Source organism: Triplophysa dalaica, chromosome 11 (genome assembly GCF_015846415.1).
Source record: "Triplophysa dalaica isolate WHDGS20190420 chromosome 11, ASM1584641v1, whole genome shotgun sequence".
Classification (NCBI taxonomy): Eukaryota; Metazoa; Chordata; class Actinopteri; order Cypriniformes; family Nemacheilidae; genus Triplophysa; species Triplophysa dalaica.
The window spans coordinates 15398197-15417106 of NC_079552.1; the positions used below are offsets into that span (position 1 = coordinate 15398197).

At 39.6% G+C, this 18910-nt stretch overlaps 1 protein-coding gene and 1 long non-coding RNA gene across 2 annotated transcripts in view; one reads left to right on the top strand and one right to left on the bottom strand.

Moving 5' to 3' along the window:
* Positions 1-18910, bottom strand: part of lrmda (leucine rich melanocyte differentiation associated) — a 243806-nt gene that overhangs the window by 24221 nt on the left and 200675 nt on the right. Inside the window, exon 6 of the mRNA XM_056761589.1 lies at positions 4123-4210. Within this exon, the coding sequence (XP_056617567.1) occupies positions 4123-4210 (88 nt within the window). The remainder of the gene's footprint in view (positions 1-4122; positions 4211-18910) is intronic.
* Positions 1-18910, top strand: part of LOC130432278 (uncharacterized) — a 41270-nt gene that overhangs the window by 10795 nt on the left and 11565 nt on the right. The gene's annotated exons all lie outside the window — the stretch shown is intronic.

An 18910-nucleotide genomic window follows, 5' to 3' on the forward strand; every position in this document is an offset into this window, starting at 1 on the left:
TGTCAGATGTTCAAAGTCAAATTGTGCACGCTCATTTAGCATCTATAAACTTAACACCCCGACTGTTTGGTGTTTCTAAAGTTTCCACAATTATAAGAGAGATGCAGTTTTACAGGTCCAACCTGTCTTTAGCAACTGGAAGATATTCTGAAAGACAAATGCAAAACTGTCCAATGGAGACTATATAAAGTTCTACAGTATGAGTCTACAGTACTGTGAGAAGTTTTAACAGCAAACGTCCAACAACTTCTTAATAAAGAGATCACCTATTTCCTCAAGCGATCAAATTAGTTTGTCCAAACCCTTTATTTTTCAATAATGCATACAGTTTAATACATTTTCTCTTATGTGGTTTTGCAAAATCACTAAGAGAACCAATTTAAAACTAGAAAGGTACAATAAAAAGAAGAATAAAAGCTAGAATAAAAATAAAACCCAAACTAGTCAGGATTCCAATATCCCCATCATAATGTCAGCAAAATGCTTGACAAGGCCAAAGTTTGGAGCTGCTTTGAGAATAACACTCATCTGGGGATAACCTCACTGGTAAAATCATCATAAAGAGACTGCAGAACATCGTTGAGCATGTGCAAGCACTTGAACAAACCAAAAACTAAAGGGGTGTTAAAAGATGGACACAACTCGTCTGGAAAACACATCACAGACGAGTGCATGACAGGCCATCGAGCGTCTCAAGAAGTTTGGCTTGTAGGAGTGAAATGTACTTTGAACGCACGCAAACGCGGGCTTACAAAACACCAGAGAGGAACAACTGCTGGAGAGGCAGCTATAATTACGAGGCAGTCCTGCCAAAGGCAAAGCTTGGGGCTATTGCATATCCGTTGGGCTGTAAAACGAGACGAGCACCAGCGCATCACCAACACCAATCAAATTCATCTCAATTACACAGGATCGCTTGAATGAATATCTCTGTCTGGAGCTGGATGTTAAACATGGCATTTTAGCTAAACAATGTGGGTGCAGATCAAGAGTTTGGTAAATGAGTGATGCACGCTATACAGATGTAAGTTAATGGAGGGTAGGCAGACAAGCAGCAGGTGTAAATTTCCCTCAGTCCCGCTGTGCCTTAAAAGTCAGTGCTTAGCACCCACTGCTCCATCATCTGGCCTCTCCCAGCCTCGGTGACAGCACATTTGTCATCATTTTCACGTTTTGGGCAAGAAATGTACTGTTTTAATGGCGCCCTCCGAACGGTTCCAGATGTTTGTTTATTTGTTGTGCCACAACTGTAAAGTCGTTTATATTTCATTCGCGGCTGTTTCAGGGTTGCAAATCAGCAACGTCGTAATGATATCAAACTGTAGGGGGGAAAAAGTCCACGGTCCCCAGGGGGTCTTCAGTTAAGATTCTCTTTTGAAGGCCGCCCGCCTCGAGGGTTTTGTTGTGTGCCATTTAAATACAGTCAACTCAGCTGGAGCAGGGCCCAGAATAGGAACGTTTATAGGCGCCGTGGTTGATGGAGGAGTTTTGTTTCAACCTCGACGGCCTCTGGTTAGCTCGCCACGCGGAAGATGAATGATGGGAATTCAAAAGCGGTGGTCGGTGCCTTTAAAACGTCTCGAGACCTATGCAGGGATTTGTATATTTTCCATTTCAATAATTGATGGTGTTCCAGGGCAGTCGTGTGACCTGCTGTCATGATTCTTATTAATATACCTACAGTCTCCAGAATTGCGACCGAGGTGGCTCCACTTGATTTCGAATTTATTTGCGCATGTGGAGAGACGGACGTTCGGCCGTGACCACCATTGTTTTTTTGGTGTAGATGTGGAGCTCCATATTTAAGAGGACATTCGGCTCTTGAGAGAAACTTTGGGATTGGTTTAGGCGACAGGCCAGTTTAAAGCTGGTGGAAGATGACAGCAGCGATACTTCCTGCGGCCACGCGACAACCCCCCACACGTCTCCAGACTCTCACGGTTCTCCATGTCACGCTGGCCCTGCCACACAGCCTCCCTGCTTCTGCATTTCCCTCCTCCATTTTTCTCCTCCAAGCCTCTCCTGTCTGCTCGCTGTGTGTCCACTTCCTAATTCCCCCCAAAAAGGCAGACAAGGGTCTTATATCCTAAAGCCAAGACCTCCCCCAGTCTGCTGTGCTATGCATATAGCCCCTCTTCCCTCCACGGACCTTCAGTCTATTGTAATTACCTATGGCACCTTGGCTGTTGGGGTCTGGCACAGGTGACATCAATTGTAAAAACATTGAGGAAAGGTGGAGCGGGTCTCTGTATGAGACAGCCCGCTGTCATATTCGCGACTAAATCTGCCGGCCACTGCAAGGCAGCAAGTAACATTCAGCAGACATGACGGCACTGTGGGGTCTTACCTGTGGGAGTGTGTCCTAATTTCAGTCATTCAAAACTTCATATTTTTTGTCATTTTAGAGTATTTTGAAGGAGTGTATGAGATTAATGGACAAAATATTTTGTCCAGATAGGACATCATTTCACTGTTTGCTAGTTTTTCGGTTTTTGTAAACAAATTTACATTATCCAAATAATGAATAAAAAGCAGCAAATAAGAGTGCATAAGAGATATAAATATTGAATATTCTTTAAAAAGCTTTCCAGGGTAAGACCTTAAGAAGATGAATGATTACAAAGAAAAATTTCAATTTTGCTAATACTAGGCAAAGGGCTGAAATAAGAAGATGCTAGTGTGTCACAACATAAATAATATAGTTATATTTTGTTATTTTATAGCTTAGATGAGTTCATATCTATAATAGTTAACTCATAATTTTTCTTTTAACAAAAATGTGGAAAAATATTAATTTTAAATGATAGTGTATATCACTCATGGACATTTTTACAATTAATTTGTCTGTCTATTATTGGTACAATCCATTATAATTGGATAACCATATCTATTATTCATAACAAAAAAAAATACTGTGGTTTGTCAATGACGTATCGTACAGATGATCTCTTTTCTTCCACCAGAAGATATGTTGCAGTATTGACCAAGCCTCATGGCCTTCAGTTAAAACTGTTTAACATTCATTCTGCTATAAGGTGATAAAATGCTGAAAGAATAATAATACAAATCTTAAAGACAAAACAATATACAAGCATGAAATTACACCAATTTATGTTCCAACAGAGGCTCCGTGAATTACCGCCAATCCAAACACATGGTTCGACTTCCTCTGACAGTGTCTTGGAGGTGAACTGCATCTTTTAGTGTCATGGCTATTCTATTAAAGCATTTTCATGGCGCAGCCAAAGGTGAGTTTTAGTAAAGAGTTACAGTGTCGGACCAGATGCATTAAGCAAATAGAATAGGAAATAAGTCAAGATAAATAAAAAGAAGCGATAAAGGCAGAGGAATAAAAAGAGGCGAAGGACGAAGATGAGGGCTCGTGTTATCTAACGCTGCAGTACAGTATCGTAAAAATAACAAATGGAGCGTGTCAGCTCGCCGAAATCTAAGCGGGAGAAAAAATATTTCATATGTCAGCCCTGTTCACCTTTTAATGGACTATTCTCAGGCAGCATGATTTTGACAAAGCACTGGGCTTTCCTCTACATCACTTGAGAGCTTCAGGTCAGCCTTTGTGAAATAGATCTGTCCTTGGTGGGGGGCTGAGAGAGGCACACAGCTGACCTCGCATGAAAGTACCACAGCCGTGGCCGTGACAAAAACAGCGCTTTGCATTGCACGGACAAAAGAGCTTGATAAATGTGTGCTGCATAAAAGCCACTTCTCCCCGGCACATCAAAACAATGCGTTCTGCAGAGCTTCTGAGGGCATGTTTGTTTACATCGCGGGGTTTGGACGTGTTCCTTGAGTGGGTCACGTTAGGAGAGCGAATCTCATGGTGCTGTGTATCAGTTTGTGTACAATCTTGAAAGTATCTATATGTGTATCTGCTGTATATGTGATAATATAAACAGCAGCTCATTAATGTAACTTTAGAGAAAATAGAGTGCTCTGTACTTGCATAAATGAGTCACCTAAAGTTGTCAAAAGTGTAGTTTCGTTCAAAGTTGAGACACATGGCAGATTTGTGACACTGCAGAGAAACCAAATGTCTTTTCCTTGTTTCAACTATGCACACTGCGATTTTTCTCAGTGTCTTTAAATGTAAATTACGCCCACCTTTGTGGTTTCTGGCATCTTTGGATCCTCGAGGTAAAGGAGTGTACAGCATGCTGGCGGATTCAGACTTCAGATCATCCCTGGCGTCCTGGAAGAAAAAGAGTTTGTGCAAACATCAATTCACAGCTTTCAGTTTACACACCTGTGAACATTTACGGCGTCTCCTCTACGCTATGATTCATTATCCGGCACAGACAGGAGAAATGTTGGTTATTGATTTTCTGCGCAATGATCCTAATTGAGTTAAATGAAAAGAGCTCATTTGTCACCACCAATCCGGACATTTTTTATCAGATTGATGACACGAATGGGAAAGATGCGAGGGGTGAGAGAGAATGTGAGATTTCATTGCCATGACTGATTGTCCAAATGCCATAAATTTCAGCAGCGCCGAGGAGAGGAAATGTTAGGAGCACCTTACCTATTTTATCATGGGGCAAGTTTCATTATTTCACAGTGGAGGGGAGGGGAAAGGTGAGGAAGGGCCCCAGCTTTGATTACTTGTCCCCTGCCTGTTTAAGAGAGGGGGCCACCAGGGGAAGAGACCCAGCCGCCACTCAGCCATGAAGAGCCCCGCGGGTCAAGCCCGGGTCAGACTGCCACTCACTCACTAACGCGCTCCCTCTCGCCCCACGCACGCCGTTTTGTGTTGACAATCCAACAGGTGGCATGAAATTACTGCTCTCCAAAGGCCAGACCCGAGTTTAAGTAAACTCATCTCTCACTGGCCGACCTTAGAAAATACAAATATATTCACATAAAGGCCACTGCACAGACAGGCAGAACAGAAGAGGAGCCGGAGAGAATACAGATCCTCCGTGTGCTTCTTGTAGGTCACAGATGTTTTTCTGCCTCTTTTGTCTTCTTTCAAGGACCAAGAACACAGTACATCACGATGTGTTGATATCTGATGCCTTTGTGAAAATACACTGCTCAGTTACAGGCAGGAATTCACGGAGCATTTAATCATTGCGTGACACGTAAAGGTGGCCTTGTGTGTATTTATTTTTCTTATTTGTTGTAAACACCAGGCTTAGTTCTGAGAATAAGATTATGAAACCCACTGTATTATGATAGTAGATTACAAGTTCTGCAATTAAATGGTAAATAAAGCAATAAGACACAGAAGCAGTGTGTACTAAGCGACCGGGATGATCTAAACCCTTTTAACCATAACGCCCATACCAAAATATTTCTCACATACAAATATAATAAAATAACTAAATAAAATGATTTCAGATCATAGAATAGAAAACATTTAAAAATATTATTCCTGTTCTAATTTTCAACCTTATTACAATTAATGGCATTAAATCCAGCATAGTAAATGCATTCTGATCATGTCGGCACTTTCCTTATTACTATTCTAATCTCCTGTTATATCTTACAGCAGCATTTTCAGCTTCGGTCCGCCCTGACTAATTTCCTCTGGACCTGACAGATCAGAGGGCTCACCCACCGAACGGCTCCGTCCCGGCCACAAAGCCGCTCGTAATCTTGCTGCTTGTCTACAATTAATCTTCCCAGTTGCCACATTATTAACACCACCACCCACAGACAGGGGCCAGCTATGCCCCACCGGACACAAAACACCCCCCCCTCCGACCCAGCGGCCGGGCACGTCAATCACATGCCGTGCGCAAAAGTCGCCCGCTGTCAACATCAGAGATACCCCCTCTCACCGAACCATCTCACCCCTCCCGGGCCGAGTCCGCTGATCAAACACCCCCACCCTTGAAGAAGATTAATCAGGGACCTCCCTCTCACTTCCGCCCCTCCCCTCCCCTCCACTCCTCTCTTTCTCTTTATTCAATGAGCCGTCCTCGAGATGAGAAAGGAGACCTGGCTCATAATAGGCCTCCCTGCGAAAAAAGTTAAAGGAAAACTCTGTTTGAATGCCAGCTGTTATCTGGAAAAAGGGCAGGCGGACAAGGGCCTTGCTTTGATCGGCATCCTTAAGGTTTTACACAAACATAATCACAAGCCAAGGGGTCATCCCCGGCCCTTTGAAATCATTCAATATGGAAGGTTTGAGCATGCATGGGCAGTTAAGAGCTTCTCCTTTCATGGTGTACTTTGTTTTTCATTTGCTGTTAAAAGATATGCATCACTTTCCATCAAATAAATGGCTGGTCGTGTGCTTAGATGCCTGCTACAGCAAGTGACAATAATGATAAAGTGAATCCCGGTTTTGAGAGACATTTATGCACATTGAAAAATGCGTAATAAAGAAGAGAAGGCAGTTTTTCTAGCCTGGCTTATAAAATGCCTTATGTTGGTCTCGTGTATCAGAGAGGGCAACCACAGAATGCACTGCAACATGCTCAATAAATTAAACATAAGAAGTAAATACATTAAAATATATAAATGTTTTTAATATTTAAATAGTATTATTGTTAGTGTTATTAATATTATTAATAATACATACACTGGTGGAATCAATCTTATGTTTTCTAATAATAATTATAACGTTTATTTATTATTATTATTAGTATATAATAATAATAATAAATAAAATAAAAAATAAATAAAAACAAAACAAGTAAATACACATAAATAAAAATTAAATACTATAGTATTACTACTACTAATAATAATAATAACAATATTACAACAATGACAATAAAATACTGTGGTAGAATACATTTAATATGTTTTCCAATATGTGTGTGTGATGTGTATTGTCGCATGATGCTCATCATAATATCAAGATATTGAAACATTAGCTTAGCAGCTCATCAAATGTTTGTAAAGTTTCCTGCATGAAGCATTATGTGTGTCCCACCTATGTAGAGCATTTCAAAGTCATTCACAAGTAAGATCCTATGATGGTCATGTTGTTGTATTATTAGTAGGCAGCTGCCTACGTAGCCTGTAGGAACCAAGGCAGCACACTAGGTATCGGAACAGAGGTGATATCAAAGGCTGTTCGGCCGGCTGTAGTGATCATTGATAGTTCCACATCAGTGGTGAGTCCTACTCTCTGAACAGAGGGACAGACGGTTGACAGAGATACAGAGAGAGCCGGAGACAAGCTTTGCTCCGGGAGGCTGACAGCACGCTGCATGCAATCTAGAGTCTAGATGAAAGTATCTTCAGATGCAGTTATGCCACTGACGTGCTGCCACGAGGAGGAGGAGGAACCTCACTCATCCCTCCGCTCAAATGAATATCCATCAGGCCGAAATCCTGCGGCCCTGACTGAGAAATCTGGACCATATGGTGTGGTAACTTTGGGAGGTCCTTGCATAGTGCCGGAAGCTGCCGGAACTGACGGTGTATCATAACCTAATGATTTGTGATGAAGCAGACACTTCTGACTTCTCCAAAACATTTCATCATACAATAAAGTTAAATGCCACATATTCCAAACACAATACATTTTCTGTCTGTCTTTCTCTCACAAACACACACACACTCTCACAGAGCTGTAAACACCACCGTGTCGGCACACTTGACTTCCTGCACTGGTCAGATGGGGGCGCTGCAGTGTCAGGTTTGCGTGAGCGCTTCGCCACAGCACGCCGTGCTCTCGTTCTCCAGGCCCTGGGCATATGCTGCCTGCTCACATCATTATTGTCTTTATACACTGAGTAATCACTACACTTTATGATAATGCAGCAGAAATTTACAAGCTGGGGAAAGAGAAAAAGTCTCTAATAATGGCATTAACAGAGAAAGCCACAGCAGCTCTCAGCCCGACGGGGGCTCGGCGCTCAAAGGGAGAGCTGCTTGCTAGAAATGTCACAGTGAAATATGACTCGTCTCCTGGATTATACATCATACTCATTCTCCCTCCTCTCTTCGCATGTCCTTTCTTCTCCCCCGCAAATAAATGACGAAAATCCCAGCCATTTGTGATGATCAACTCCAAACAAATCCGTACCCCAAAGAGCAGGAAAAGGTGACTAGCTGGTTAACTGCATTATTTTGTTAAGCACGGACCGAGTGCATCAAGCGCATCCTCAAGATGCCTGATCAGGCCCGCAATCTAATTACCAGCACTGCGAAAGAGATATACTGAGATGGAGTGAGACAGACAGAAGGAGAGAGAGAGGGAGAGTGAGTCAAAGATCAGTGTAAACACCAGTGCTTTTTATCTTCTTATATATCTGGACAAGTAGACAAAGTGCTAAAACGAAATAAATGTGGCCTGACAGCCACTTCAAAGAGTTCAGCCAGGGGCTTACTGCTACTTAAAGCACAGGAATGTTGTTGCTAAGCATCAGCCTACAACCTATCAGGCCCAACACAAGGGCCTGCGCTTTCCCTTTAAGAGTGAAGCAGAGAAAGAGTGGAAATTCGACAGTAACGGGAGGCTGGGGATTCAAGGAGATTTTGTAGCTTAAAGCAATTGTTAGAAGAAACAAGCTCTCTGTTTTGTTTTCTCTTGACACCATTTCAGCTTTTTGTGCTTGCAAAAGACATGCAGTAAATGTTTTTTGATATGTTTTCTCTCTGGGTCTGTATCAAAATGAAAAAATGTTTTCCGTGGGTATGAAACTTTCCTCGTCTTTCTTGTAACGCTGTTTTTTCTTGTGATCCGAGGATGAGAGGAAAAACAAACTTCTTTGCGTGTGCATTTAAATCAACAGAACGTCAATCTGAGTTTTGAGTTTATTAGGCAAATTAAATACATGAATAAACCTAGTTATCTGTCATGAGAAATAACAATGCATGATCACATTAAAAAATGAAAGTGACTGACACAAAAATGAACTTTATACATATATGGGTCATATATGTCTTGTTACATAAATTAAGTTTATGACTAGTGGAGTGTGAAAGCACGTAGTAAAAATACCACGCTGAGATCTGAAGGATATTTGACGTGCCAGTCACTGAAGACGAAAACATCAAAAAGGCATTTTAATAGTTTTGACCTTCGTAATTGTCTCTCAGATGACTAGCAGTAATGTGTTTTAAATGGGTGTAGTGTGCATAAAAATGTATTCGTTCTGTTGTTTTAGGTAATGGCTAGAAAAAGAGTGATCTAGGTGTAATGGTGCCTGCACTCCAAGGGCTTTCAAAGTCTTTTCTTTGGGGTGAGCAGAGTGTGAGCTGCATTGAACAAGTGTTTAATGATTTACCAGTTCTACTTCAATGCATTTGTGCTACATAAACGGATCATATGATCGGCGATCACAAGCAAAACAGCTTTTGCCTGAAGCATATAGCCAAATGTTCTCCGAGTGTACGTAAAAGTGAGCTCTATAAAAGTAAAGGTTCAGGAACAAAGAAAGTCAACAGGCACAACACGTTTTAACTTTTCAACAATAATTGATTATTTGCTTATTTAGTCAGCTACTTAAATATTGTTTTGATTATAAAACTAAATCTATTTTTAAGATTCTTTTATATAATTGTAATTTATAAAACTATACAGTTTATATAAACAAGGAATTAATAAACAAAATACATTTGTATAGAGAAGCATACAATATTTACAGCTGTTTAAATAAACCGATAAATATAAATCATTTTCGAAGCTGGCACGCCCATCATTAGTTCATACACATTAAATCTAACCAGAAGCATTATGCACAAAAATGTATAACTTGTATATAAAATGCATCTTTAGTGATGGAGTTTATGATTACGATTACTTCAGGTTGTCAATAATTGTCTAAAATGCTTTGACAAAAATCACTTTTTTTTTTTAAAGTCTGTTCTCAAAAAATGTTAATCACTTTTTCCTGTAAAGGACCTGAAAACTGTCAAGTTCTGTTGCAATATTAAAAAAAAGGAAAATTAAGCTGCAAATCAGCTTTGAACTGGTGTCCTCTTGTACCAAAGAACAAAGATTCTACCACAATAATATCCCACCTTGCACTCTCACTATGAACAATAAACAATCTTTTCTAAGGCACAAAGAAAGCCGGGAGCACCACTGTGGTTTCCCCTAAAAAAATAAGATCAATTATAAAAAGAAGTGCATGACACCTCTGAATGTAACTGTCTATAGATAATTAACACAAACAAATTACAGGTGTATAAAGTGGCTGATAAATTTACTTCATCTTGCTTTGAAATAAAGCATTTGTCAAATCATGCTTCCTCACTTCATGTGTATCTCTCCCCTGTATCTTTGCATTTCACAGACACTCTCTCTCAAAGGTATGACACATGGTGGCTCTTTATGTTGCGCTTAGGAGCTGTATCTAATGTCAGGAATGTTTTCAAGTGTGTGGGATGTTAAATTATTGAGGATTCTGTGAGCAGTACTGTCACACCGGCTCGTCTGCGATGTTTCCTACGCAATTAGACGCTCTGAGACATTTGAAGAGCTCCCACAAAGCAGACCGGCAGAAAGTGACATGTGAACTTAAAGGAAATTAGCTTCTTACATGAGTGAAATGTGAAGGTTACTTAGCAATGCTTAAGTTGGGAGAACGACCCTGTGAAGTGAGTCTTTGACTCTGCCCTGATGTGAAGACCGCCATTTTCTTTACTTTCAGCGCACCCCAATCAGAGAAGATCACAGAGAGAGTGAAAACTAATTTTGACTTGGGGCATATGCGAGGAAAAAAACGAGATGCATCTAAATAATGAGATCTCTTGATGTTTGCAGGAGGTGATGTGGAAAAAAGACGCAAGCGCGCAGGAAATATGCTCGTCGCTGACGAGTTTGAAACTGTTATTTCAGCCTACGGCGTAACTAAAGGAAAAACAAATAAATGTTATGATGATAATCAGACAGTGGGGATTATACCATTGACCATTTTCACAGTTCTGGGTTCGACGGCAGGGAGACATTATGCTAACAAAAGAAAAAAAAACACTTTCATGACTTTCCAAAAGAGGAAAAATGAAGAGATGGATTTTTGAAAAGGTACTGTCAGTGTTTTTAATTGAAACTGTATGTAAGGGTGGTTGTTGAAGCGTAACGTTTCAGCTGAAATGTATAGAAATGAGTTTAATCGTTGTTGACGCTACTAAAAATATTTCACAATTGCTTTACACATTTGAAAGCACAAGACTACACTAGCGATTCAGTTGTTTGAGCAAAATATCTGAGTTGTATTTCGATTAATATCCCTTAAAGAACACAAATTATATTAAAAATACATTACCGTAACGGTTTCAAAAATAAAATAAAATAATTATTATATAATAAACCCTTTAACATGCAAAGGGCTCATGCATGGAAAAGGCATTTTTTATTGTTACTGCATTTCTATTACCTCTGCTTTACATTATGATTAAATCAAGTAACACAAAGTATGCATCATTTAAAAGCTAAAACTTTCAACATTTATGTTCTGACCTTGTTTTTGCAACCAATAAAAGAAAAGAAAATAGGGGCACTTATGTAAGAGGTAAAATATACCTTTCGAAACATATACTGTGTGCAAACATCAGATGTAAGACCAATAGCTCTGCCTATTTAATCTTACATTAGCAATGAACTCACTGGCTCTCATTTGCTTGACACTACTTTCTGTCAGCATCCGCTACATTAGATATGCTGCGATACACAAACACACAGTTAGTGCGGCAACATAAAAGAGAGCTCCGGGTAAAAAGCAGGCCGGAGGCTCGTGAGGTCATCGCCATGGTTTTAAAAGCTGCGAGGAACTGATAGCAGGAGGCCCCGCACTCATGGCATCCTCCCCTCCCCGGGAGAAGGACTTATGAAGGTGAGAGCCTCCCTGACAGGCGGGAAAATAAAGGAGACAAACCCCGGATAAAAATTAAATAAAAAGTAGCTGTCTTAAACAGTAATTGCACTCCTTTGCTGAGCAGGCTTCCAGATATATAAACTTGATTTACTATCGGCTCGCAACTACAAATCAGAAGGCCCGAGAAACACTTGTGCTATGAAATTGTTTAATCTCATCAAGTTCTGCTTTCACAGCAAGCTATAAATCACAAAGTCTTTGTTATCATAGACCTCCATGAGCGCCTCTCAGGCAGGCAATGGATCGTGGGTATATATAATCTTGACTGCACAAACAGCGAGGTCGTCACTCGTTGAAATACTTTCATATTAGCCGCGCCGCAGCTGCTGGAACACAAGGCCGTGATGGATATCTCATTTCCAAGTCTCTGCATCTATTTCCAGCAAATTATTACTGCATAAATTTCTTGTCAACAGAAACGGCCAATTAATTAAGTTAAAAATGGACCCATGATCGCATCTACAAACCAAATAGAAGAGCGTGGGGCAATTTTCCAGTAAGTGGATTTACCGGCGGGTCAGTTTAATGAATGATTTTAAACTTCGTCATAAACTTCCAGACAGGCCAATATCTACACAGAAGCCCCGGCACAGGCCAGGTGCTGACAGATTAACATAAAGGCTATTTATGTGGGGGGCCGGCGGTTGATGACTGAGGTAGAAATAAAGTTTATTAGGGCCTGGAGAACGCGGCCAACCTCGCATTCTCCATCATCAGCAAAACAGCAGATAGGGGAGAAGCACCTTGACTTTTGCTTAAAGGAAATATACACGTTTAACACGGCCATCATTCAGATGAATAATTCATACTTATTCACAGAGCATTTGTTTTTCTGCTCCGGTCATTAATCAGAGAGGCAACGCTGCAACAAAGATGAGCTCAAAGATTTATAAGTATTTTGGCTTCTTTACAGATAAATCAAGCCATGCAATTATGGTGGGAGAGGCCCATCTGTGACCCCATGTCGAACTAATGACACGGGGTAAATTTAAATCCCGTCTCCTCTTCCCTGACTTCACCCTAATCATAGTTAAAGAGAGATGCTTCTCCTATGGAGTAAGAGTAACATAAAAGTCGGCCAGCTTTACGTTTCAGAGCTGAAATGATGCTGCGCGTGACCTGCGGGGGCATTTGCATGCTAAATAACCTCGGTTTATCTAACGTAAACAGTAACATTAATGATACTTAGAGCATCCGTTAAAAAATTACACTGCGTGAATTTAGAGGTCAGAGTGCGTTGGGTATGCCATTACTTAACAACGTTGTGAAGTATGGTAGGTGCAAAGAACTCTTAACATAATCAGAGAACACACATTTCATGAAGCATGAATGCAGAAACCTTTATAACCTTTTTTATGCCTATAACTGCATCTAGTTGTTATATTAGCATCATGCTAACCTGTTTCTTTTTATGATATGTTGAGATTGTAGATATTAACCAGATACCCCAGATCTGTTGCTATGATACGAAAAAATGCAAAGCTTAATACAGCCGCTTTATTGATGGAAGTGATAATAGACAATCATCAATTGATAAAGACTAATGCTGCATCCCACTTCACCTACTCATACTATGCACTAATAAGTATGAACTGTTTTTATAATGGGAAAGTATATACATTTTAGCACGTAACAAAGCTATATGCACTAAGACATAGTGACGCGAAACAGAAGTGGCTGATTTTGCCTAGATGACATTGTCAACATTAATCTTTTTTTGCCTTCAAGTATTTATTGACTTATTATTTCTTATGTTATGTTTTCTATACTGTATACATTTATAAATTCAGCAAAGCATTCATTAATCTCATTATTGAAGTTTATTAATGCAGTGAAACGTCACTAAAACCCACCTATTCGCGGTGAATTGTGGGTAATATCAGCCGTTTGAGTGTCCTTGGATCTGCAATTCGAATTTTCAGAATACTCATTTAAGCATACTTTGACTTAGTACGTTCTAACTCTTTTTGAATACTATTTAGAATACTAACGGTCAGTTATTCAGATCGATGATTGGGTTATTCCAACAAATTTACAAGTTAGATTATTCTTAGGAATTGTTCGATGTGAATCATTCAAAAAAGTATGATTATTAGAAAAACACAATGCCGAAGCCACTCCCATAACATCACTGGAACGAAAGCAAATCATACTAATATGAATTACGAATTAGCCACCTTGGAAAATAGTTTGAGTGTGTCGGTAATTCAGCAAAATAACGTGTTGAGTCACAAATAAAACAAGTAAACAATCAGATTCACATCCTTTAAGCAACATCCCTCATAAAAGAATACAGATGATATAAAACACAATAACAAAATTATTTAAAAATAAACAAACAATGAGTTTATATTATTTTATCCTTTTTTATTTCTAACGAAACACCCTGTGTACAAACATCAAACATATGCTAGACTCTATTTCCTGTCAGCATTCGCAACATCACGCACTGCAGTGTTGGGAAAGTTACTCTGAAAAAGTAATTAAATACTAGTTGCTAATACGTATTCAATAGTGTGATCAGATTACCGTACAAATTACTCTCTCCAAAAAGTATTTAATTACTTATTACTAATTATTTTCTATATCCTACATCAACCTTGATTAGTTAAGTGATTCAAGGATAGATGTGAAACGGCTCTTAATTCATTAAATAAATAATATAAAACTAAATTAGTATTATAAACTGACTAAAGTATTACAAATGAGAGAATTACACATTAAAGCACATATTTTAAAGTTAGACTTCAAATTTTTTCTAATCCACTATTGCACACACACATATTACATATTATAAGTAAAAAAACTTACTTTACTTTTTCAAGGGAAAAGTAATTGAATTACAGTAACTATTTACTTAGTAGCTAGTTTTACCCAACACTGACGCATATTTATTGATGGGTTCAACAGAAAAATATCCAAGAAAATGCTCTTATACACAATATGTAAATAAACAGCTTAGAGGACGCACAGAAGCAAGAGGGGGAGTTTCAGTAAAAGTTATTTGTGCAATTCAAGGCTAAAAAACTCAATTCAAGGTACAGTTGATGCCAGTTTTATTGTGATCTTACTTAAGCGAGCGACTTCCAAGATATTAGTCTTCCCCTATTCATGTACAATAGAAATTACTCGTATGACTGAAATAACTGCCCAGAGACGTTTGCGAGAATGACCGCCATGTGCGATGACCTCCCTTAAAGGGACTTTGGTTGAGTCTACTGTAAAGGTTGAATATGGACGTTACCAGCTGCCTATGTTGGTAGCTCACTAGGATTTGGAACAGGCCTACAGTTTTATCACTGGCTGAAGCAAAGCTTTGAATGGCTTGTTTTTGTAGCTTTAAAAGGCCACACACTCTCTAATATCACACAGGCCTCTCAATATCCAGGCCTGATTTATTATTTATAATGCCTGCAGTCTGTCCCCTGATTAAGGCAGCCCAACTTTGTTTTACTGGGCTCTGCCTTTAATCTGTCTCTCAGTGAGATAAATTATCCAGTGTCGTGCCAGTACCGCACTCTCTTCGCTTTACTCTGTTTATCTCTGCCCGTGACATGCCCACGTCAAGAGCAGACGCATCTGTTTCAGCGCACAAGACAAGGCTCTGCTCAAAATTAGCCATCCCTTTTTTCTTCTCTTCGTCTGACTATTGTGTCAAACAATTCCCTCCTCTTGACTGAAAATGATAAACTTTGCTGCCAACGTATAAATAACACACGTCTCTTTCTTCTCAAATGCTCCGCACAGAGTTTTTGATAGTGGAGAGTTTGCGGCGAATAAGAGAGGGTTTCATAACCTAGGCGGAGGCCTGGTCTCGGACCTTTCCTGTGAATGTTTTTTGTTTTGATTTTGGCCTCTTCGCTTGTGTTAAATCACAGGCCGCTGTCAGGGAGCACTAGGCTTGTATGCGTCACTGGGGAGTGCAGGAAGCACTGGGAATAATTCTGTCCATCAGCTTAATTTATTATTTCGGTAGCTTTGTAATCATGCCCAATAAGTTATGGGACCTGACACAAAGGAATTCGGTGTGAAGGCAAAAGTGTTTATCATGTTTAAAGGTCTGACCAGACCGTATACTGTATTTACATGGGGAAGAGAATACTGTTTTATTTTCCTATCTGGACACCAACACAATGACTTTGTGGGCAAAAGATTGAAACCGTGGGTGGGCAGAGTTTACTTCATATGCTCGTGAGAAAGAGCCCTGATAGTCCCATGAGACCGGGTCTAAGTATTCAGTATAGTTATGCCAACTTTAAAGACAATCTGTAATTATCAAACATTTGGTTTATGTAAACATGTGTGGTGTTTTACAAGTGAAAGCATTGTTATTTGTTCCACGATCGCGCTGCCAGGTTCCCGTACCATTTGTTTGCTTGGCTGACACTTTCTTTCCAGTGTGATTTACAGAAAGTTTATATAGTGCAATAAAGTGTATTGTAGACTTAATTACCTTTACAGTTTATGTGCAATGGGAAAGCCTAGAAAGCCAGTGAGAATATAGTATTCGTAATTACACATAACTTTCTAAGGAGTCCTGTAGCTCACTTGGTAAGTATGGCAGTGGCAATGCCAAAGTCATTAGGTTCAAGCCCCAGGCATCCCACAAACTGATCAAATGTATACCTTGCGTTGTAAATCTTTTAATCTAAGTATTTTCTAAATGCATAAATGTAAATGTTTTTCAACAAAAGACAGCTCTTCGCAACTCATAAAGGTCCAGTGGGTCATTTTTTGGTGGATCTATTGACAGAAACGCAATATAATATACATAACTATGTCTTCTTTACATAATGAAGCGTTATGTTTTTGTTACCTTGGAATGAGCTATTTCTATCTACATACACCGCAGGTCACCTTACGTGGAATTCACCATGTTGTTTCTACGGTAGCCCTAAACGGACAAAATACTCTACAGAGCGTGTTTTGTGAATACGTAATCTCCTTTGGCAAAGAACTGAAAACGTGATGACATCTTAGTCCTGTGTCAGCCACCATAGTGCTTCAAAAGGGAGGGATGGAGTGAGCCGTTGGTTGTAGTTCTCAACCTCACCACTAGATGCTGCTAAATAATATGAACACAGGTCCTTTAAAACTGAAGTAAAGATGTACAATATGAAAACTTCAATATCATCATAGTTATCATCATTATATCAAGATCAAAAAACTAAATAAGTTAAAAAAGGCTTCTATAGGGTTGCGCCCTCCAATATTGGTTTAAGCAAACAGAAACTATGGCTGATTTACAAGATGGGCACCTGCTCTCTCGCCCTGGGTACAACAGCGATTAGCATAAAAGGAACACAAGACTATGAGGCCTTAACAAAGAGCCATATCTCCCCATAGCCCTCTCAAAGTGTCTGATTTGCATATCAAGCCACCGAGGCTGATATGTAAACGCATTCGTTCATCAGATGGCGCTGACGATGAGAACCATTCATCTGCCTGTTAGTGTCCCGCTTTAGTGCAATACAAAAGCGCAGCGAGCTGAAAGAGACATCTTGTGTCATAGCCCATGAGAGATAATGATATCGTTATACATCCCTGATCACACACACGCTCGCGCGCATAAAACATTCCTGTACACTTCAGCGTGATAGGCCGACGTTCCTCTGGTTTACATCTGAATAACTTCTTTTTATCTGAGCACTTCAATTTGCAAGGCTTGCTGGAAGGCAGCTCCTCCTGATGTTAATTGTGGGGTACTTAAGCGCTGGAAGATTAACATAAACCCTTTGGAAACAAGCTAATAGTTGTATGATAATTTGTCCGTGGCCTTTGTGTGTCTATCAGCACTTCGCCTCTAGCTGTAATTTTATCAAGGCACTGTAAAATATCATTTAAACAAGTTGACTCACAGATAATTAATAACAGAAATCGTATAATTCAATTGAGCTACTCCGGGGCCATTAACAATCGAGGGAGTAAAACATAATTAAACTATTCCATTTTATTAACCTATTCATTAAGTTGTGCAAATGACGACTCTCTGAAGTACAGTCGAGGAGTAATGAGAGGAGATACCTATGTCCCTGCTGAGGGCCTGCCTGATTACACTTCATCAATGAGACGGGACCGAGCAAACAACGCAATCTAAAGCATGTGTTAAGTCTTAACACATTGTTTGTGTTATGCTATTTAACACCTTCCATGTTATTTTAACACATTTTTTGTTGATTTTGTGAAATAAATGAAAGGGACAACAGATGTTGTGTTAAAAGTAACAAAAGAAATATCTCAGAAATAACAGAGAGATATGTTCAGCTTGGGACAACACATTTTGTGTAATACTACTAATTAAAATAATGTGTAATAATAATTGTTATTATTATTGCTTAATTTGACAAAGTGTGACATACTACTACTACTAATAATAATAATAATAATAATATTATTATTAAATAATTATTATTGCTTGATTTGACCACATTTTTAACATTAATAATAATATTAAGCATGTTTATAATTATTATCTTTGTTCCATTAACTGCAACTAATTAATGTTTCTATTTATCTTTCTCTTTAAACTTGTTCTCGTCTAACCTTAGCCCTGGTAAAATTCTTGTGAGCCTCTTTTACGTATTGACATTCTCACTGTCACTGCACAAGATCAAGCAGAACGACGCGAGTTATTTTGCCAAAAAAGATACTTCTATCAAAGTGGACAAACTTCAGCCATGACTTCATCAGCAGAGCTGTCAGTACATCACTGCGTCTCATTTGTTGCAGAAGCTCTAGGCAAGTGTCAAGACAGACAGAGGCCTGTTCTGCCACTCAGTACTCACTGGAACGTCAAGCAGAGCTGGATGAACATTGCAAGTCATGATCACACCGAAGGTCAGATTAGAACGCACCCTGTCTATGGCGTCACTCCTGAGCAGGTGTGGTCAGCATGCAAGCAGCTCTGTCTGTGCCAAGTGCACTCAAATGCACCAAGCTCATGCGTTATTCACCAGGCTCGACGTAGCAGACGCTCAGAAGACTACTCGTTTGTCTGGGATACCTGAAGCATGGAGAAATGATTGGTTCACTGCTGCTGCGGCAGAAAAAATGATCCTGAACAATTTGTGTCAATTCTCGACAGGAATTATTCAGTTGTGTTCAAG